The sequence below is a fragment of the Rhinolophus hipposideros genome (genome assembly GCF_964194185.1).
Source record: "Rhinolophus hipposideros genome assembly, chromosome: X".
NCBI classification, from domain to species: Eukaryota; Metazoa; Chordata; class Mammalia; order Chiroptera; family Rhinolophidae; genus Rhinolophus; species Rhinolophus hipposideros.
The window spans coordinates 2,939,441-2,945,440 of record NC_138046.1 but is presented as its reverse complement, the minus strand read 5'-3'; the positions used below and the strand labels follow the sequence as shown (position 1 = coordinate 2,945,440).

The window sequence follows — 6,000 nt, the reverse complement described above, 5'->3', positions numbered from 1 at the left end:
CCCTTCTGTGGGCCACCCTTGGAAATATCCAGTTCCTTCTGTCTCTCAGTTTCCCCATTTGCTCATTGAAGGCACATGTTCTCCACTCAAAAGTCCTTCTGCGGTGGAAGAAGAGAAAGTATACTAACTGTAGATTCTCTCATACAGCACTTTCTACATTCTAAAGGGATCAATATATATTTGTTGAATTAATTAGTATATCAAGAAATCCTAGGGGACTGTTATACCCTGTGTGGGGCAACATCATTTCAGTGCCACCCGGCACAGGTGGGCTTCTTCATTACTTAGATTGAGGCCCCAGACGCACATCAGGAGTGGGGCTGCTTCAACCCATTCTCACTCCTGGTGCCTCCCTGGCTCCTGAGTTTCCTTTTCTTTTGGCGCGCCATTGGATTGCAAACACAGCAGGCATGGTTTCATTCCAAACCCAGAACTGTTTTAATTAGTTTAACGTCTGTTAAATGCTTTGAAGATTGAAAGCAACAGATAAGTACTGGATGATGTTATTAGCAACTGCAGTTAATTGCAAACATTTCTATTAATACTAGTTTCTGCCTCCTTTTCTTTGCTCTACTTTCTTTCCAAGGTTCACCAATTCTTCTCAGACTCCCACCTCCCTCTCTCCCCTTCCCCGTACTGGCGCTAAAGGGTTAAATTGGGGCGGAGTCCAGGGATGAACGACAAAGGCAATCACCAACTGGAACGGGGCAAGCGGGAAGAACTGGGTGGAGCCACTAGGCAGAGGCGAACCCACACGCCCCCAGGCCCCGCCCCACGGCTGGAAGCCCGGGGTGGAACGAAAGGGGGCGGGGCACCTAGGCTTGGCGGGCCCGCTGGTTGGGTGCCCCAGCAGCCGCTCGAGGGATGGGGTGGGGTCAGCCAGGGTCTCCTCCCTCATTCCCTCGGCGGGCCGAGCCGCCCCTCTCCCGCCCCTCCTCCTCCCTTTCCCACCCCTCGGAGTGGAGCTGCACATGCGGCTGCTCCCTGCTCCGTCCCGCCCAGCCTCGGTCGCGCTGGAACGGGTCCCTGCAGCCCCCAGCCCATGGCAGGACAGTAGCCGCCTGTCAGGGGTCGTGAACGGCTAAGGCAGACGCGGCGGCTCCCGGGCCTCAGAGAGTGGGCGTCTCCGGAGGCCATGGGCTATCCCGAGGTAGAGCGCAGGGAGCCCCTGCCCGCTGCAGCGCCGCGGGAGCGGGGGAGCCAGAGCTGCGGCTGTCGCGGGGCCCCTGCCCGGGCGGGCGAAGGGAACAGCTGCCGGCTCTTCCTGGGATTCTTTGGCCTCTCTCTGGCCCTCCACCTGCTGACGTTGTGCTGCTACCTAGAGTTGCGCTCCGAGTTGCGGCGGGAACGGGGAGCCGAGTCCCGCCTTGGCGGCCCCGGCACCCCGGGCACTCCTGGCACCTCTGGCACCCTGAGCAGCCCCGGTGGCCTGGACCGCGACGGTCCCATCACCCGCCACTTTGGGCAGCCGTCACTTCAGCAGCAGCCGCTAGAACCGGGAGAAACCACACTCCCCCCAGACTCCCAGGACGTGCACCAGGTGAGTCACCTAGTGGGGGGGGACCCTGCCACCTCGAGCCTAGTTGGAGGGCAGGACCAGGGAAGGGGCGCGCAAGCCTGAGAGAGGTTGCCCCGGGGCAGGTTGTTCCCGGCCCCTGGCCCAGGTCACCCAGACTTCCTAAGGACCCCTGGGCTTGGGAGCTCTGGCCGGCGCCCGCCGCCCCCAGCTACAGGCTGCCTCTGGGAAAGTTGGCGACGCTCCCGGGCCGGCCGCGACGCGGAGGTGCAGGCGCTGCCCCTCTGGCGGACTAACGGCAGCAGCTTGGCCCTTCCGCTCCTGGTGAGGTTCTCTGCCCGCGGTGCTTGTTTTTTCGTGTCCAGAGCTGATGCCAGCACTAGCAGACTCCCCTTTGGAATTGGAGCTGTAAACAGCTGTAGTAACTGCTCCACGCCCGTTGAAACAACTTTTAATGGTACTTTCAGAGCAGGTCCTTGTGCGCTGACCAGAACGTGGACTTGTTCACACTTACCTGCAACTTGAGACTGATTGTCCCCGGTGCTCTAGTGAGGATCAGAGCCCCTGAGGAATTCTGGTAGAAATATGCCGTCTTGCTAGGCAACTTCTAAAGAGCAATTTAAAAAATCTATGGAAATAAAACTCACCCTTTGCATGCCGGTTCAGACTTTTTTGGGGAGTGGGATGGAGAGGGACGGTGTGAAGTATCTACCCTGCTGCTAGCTTGAGAACCGGAAGCTACTAGTGGAATAAATTCCTCAGGAGTAATCTCTCAAGACCAGTTTTTTTTTTTTTGTTTGTTTTGTTTTTGCAATCTTAATGGTGTTTAGCCCTTGTTAGCAAACTATTAGTTTCAGTGTTTGTTTTCTACTTTTTCTAGCTCTTATTCAAGTACGTTTAGTACACTTAAAATAGCTATCTTCTTGACCTCCATATTTTGTCTTATGTGAAACTTAAAAGGAGCATCCACGAATCCTTTTGAGATGGCTAAAGAATAATAGTGAATTTGTTCCTCTTGGGTAAGAGGGTAATTTCTGCAAATTAAGTTCCTTGATGTGAGGGACCCAGGCCTTTTGTATTTACTTCCACATCCAGTGTCATTGTCATACTCTATAAACATTATTTTGCTACTTTGACCACCCATCCAATGCTGGTGTCACATTCACGATAACACCGCAATATTAAGACTGACGCGGTTTCTGTAATGTGCATTGTAAAGTTGCCGTGAGCCTTAAAATTTCTTGCTAGCACACTTCAACTTATATAACAGCTTATCAAAGAAGACAATCAGTAGACATGCTTCTCATACTTGAAACTTTAAACACTGTAGCTAAATGATAATTAACTAGGATTCTGGCTCCCTTTATCTATCCACCACCCCCTCCAATGCCCAGTAGAATTAGTTAGCAGCTAAACACTGATATTCTGTGAAAAGATGAAGGACTTGAACTTCTTTAGTCAAATGGTGGCCAAGGCTTTTTGGCATTAGGAATGGACAGACCCATGTTTATAGGCTGAGGATTAGCAGGACAGCTGGACTCTTGGGCTTCTATGGTGATGCAGTACTCATAGGTCTGTAATGGCACTTAGTTGCCTGTTGTTTGCATAGTGCTTCAAGGAGTTCTGTCTAGGTTTAAATACAGCTCCCTATCTTCTGTCCTTTATTCTCTCTGTTCTAATCTTTTTGAGCAGCAGAAGCAAGCATACTGGCTCTTTACATTTGCTGACATCAATTGGAATCCATTTTTTAAAAGTTGTAAGGGACTATACGAATCCGTTTTGTTTGATCCCCTTGGAGAACACATAGGCTTTGAGGGGAAGTGATTTGTCCAAAGTCATACAACTACGGTCCAAATTAGAATGGAGGTTGGTCTCTTCACTCCCAGTTCAGTGCCCACTCCCCTGAAGAATACTATGTCCCAGAACCTTTTGCGGAGAGTGGGTTGGAACTCCATAGCAGAACTTTTACGAAGTAGATGGCTCAGGTCTTCTTCTATTCCACCTACATTTTGGCCAGACTAAGTATAACCATGTATTCCTTATTCATCCTGAACTTCACTTTCAGAAGTATTGGAGTATGCTTTGAAGGAATTTTAGCCCAGATTCAAATTAAGTTTATCTTTAGTATACCAAAGCACAAAAAGAGAAAAAGTTGATTGGCTATTAGAGTTACATTGATACTGCTACAATTTGGGTAAAATTTCTAGTGCCCTGGTGCACCCTCTGCTGGCTTTGCGAGGATATTTAATTGCAGTATCTGCTGACAATCAAGATTCTAAGTTGTGCTGACAGATTCTGATTCATAAATAAGGAAGTAAACCGCCTTGTGGGATTGGGCCACGTAGGTCATATTTTTATATTTTAGTTTTCCAACACAGACAGTTGCTGTTACAGCAAAACTTAGGTAGAGAGGAAGAAAGATAAAAATAATACACCCTTTCATGGGCGGAACATTTAGGTTTCTCACCAGTTTATCTGCAAGGAGTGAAGGCAAACTGAGGACAAAACAATTACAGGAAGATCTCTTGAGACCCAGTGCACAGAACAGTCAGAGCTACTTCATTGTATAAGGTCATTCAAACCCATCCATGCTTATGATACGATGGGCTCAGTTATGACTCAAGAAAGGGATCTAGAAACCACTGAAGATATATGTATCTTATCCCTCAACTTAAAAACTTTTAAAACAAAGTACAGAAGAAAATTAGGGCAGTCAGGATACATAGCAGAGAGATCAGCAAAGTTCTCCAAAGAAATTGTTACAGAAAAGCCTCCCCAGTAGGGACAGTTGCTGATGATAAAAAGTGAGAGGGTCACTTCAGACCTGGAATCATCAGTGTCTCCTTCAGCTGGAGTACCTGTAGATTTATCTGGATACTCACTGGAGATGATCTCAAGAGAAACATTTCTTTAGTCTCTGAGTTAGACAATACACAATATGATTATTAGAGTAAAAAAAAAATCACTGTTGATCATTCTGTGAAGAAGTTGGCCCACTTGTGATTGTGGGCCTCAAAGACCAGAATATAGTGGGCATCATCAGGAAGGGTGTTGAAAACAATGACAGAACAAAACCCTTATTTTTTCCATATAAAAGACCAAAAGTGGATTTACATTCACAATCATATAGGAAATTCTCATAGTTGCTTCTGCAGGAAAATGTAACAACTGATAAAAGTCCCCAGAAACTCCATCAAATTAATCAAAAGGATGGAGGGACTTTCTAGTTGTTGTTGTTTTTTTCCAGTCTGGAGAAAGGTTGAGAGAGGGATATAATTAATCCAAGTCTACTAAACCGTGAGAGAGATGACTAAGGTTAATGAATTGGTGTAATTTAACCATCTGGTTCGGTAAACAGAAAGCCTGCTATGAGCCAGACACTGTGTTAGTTAGTAGATATCTTTCAATACCTGAAAGATTATTTGAAGGAGAAGGCAAATAAGAGTAGTATCTCATTCAAATGATTGCCCCAAGAGATAATCTAAACTGAAACTCTAAGGCAGGGGTCTCCAAACTTTTTTCAACGTTTTTCACCAAGGGCCATATGCGATAAAATACACAAACAGCTGGGCCACTCACTCGAGGTGAAGTACGTATTGCCTCACCTGGTTTATTTAAGTAAACTAAATATATTTTTGGAATTTGCTGCAGGCCAATTAAAAATGGATCATGGGCCGCAGTTTGGACAACCCTGCTCTAAGGTTTAAGATGTAGAAAAATATGTGTATGAAGTTGGACAATTAAGTTCACGAACTCACCCTAGAAAAAGTGCTACATACCTCATTGCTGAATATCACTACGGTCACCTTCGAAGGACTCCCCTTGGGAAGCTATGCACTGATGCCAGGGCCTAGTCCACCCTTCAAAGCAATTTTGGAACTCTTTTTCTGGAACGGCCATCAGAGCTGTCATCATATTACCCTTGATGTCCTGAATGTCATCAACATGTCTTCCTTTCAATATTTCCTTTATCTTCAGGTAAAGAAAGAAGTCATTGGGGGCCAGATCAGGTGAGTAGGGAGGGTGTTCCAATACAGTTATTTGTTTAATGGCTAAAAGCTCCCTCACCGACAGTGCTGTGGGAGCTGGTGCATTGTCGTGATGTGAGAGCCATGAATTGTTGGCAAAAAGTCCAGGTAGTCTAATTTTTTCACGCAGCCTTTTCAGCACTTCCAAATAGTAAACGTGGTTAACTATTTGTCCAGTTGGTACAAATTCATAATGAATAATCCCTCTGATATCAAAAAAGGTTAGCAACACTGTTGCAACAAGTTCGCAAACTTAATTGACAGAGCTCCTAGGTTGTTTAATAAGGGTTTATTCTGGACTGTTGGGGATATTTGGAATATGTTCCTAACTAGTTGAGTTGATGTCACAGAAGTCAACCTTAACTTTTCACAAAACATCTCTTGGTTTAGCTAGATAGAACATTATTGTATCCAGATTTGACATTATTTATTAAGGTTGGTTGATGAAGAAAATAA

At 46.4% G+C, this 6,000-nt stretch overlaps 1 protein-coding gene across 2 annotated transcripts in view; it reads left to right on the top strand.

Annotated features, from left to right (window-relative positions):
- The first annotated feature begins 949 nt into the window (after nt 1-949).
- EDA (ectodysplasin A) overlaps nt 950-6,000 on the top strand; it is a 298,547-nt gene continuing 293,496 nt past the window's right edge. Inside the window, exon 1 of one of the 2 annotated variants that reach the window (XM_081042830.1) lies at nt 950-1,540. In XM_081042830.1, coding sequence (XP_080898956.1) covers nt 1,136-1,540 — 405 coding nt within the window. In that variant the 5' untranslated portion in view covers nt 950-1,135. The remainder of the gene's footprint in view (nt 1,541-6,000) is intronic. The other variant, XM_081042831.1, reaches the window with a different exon arrangement.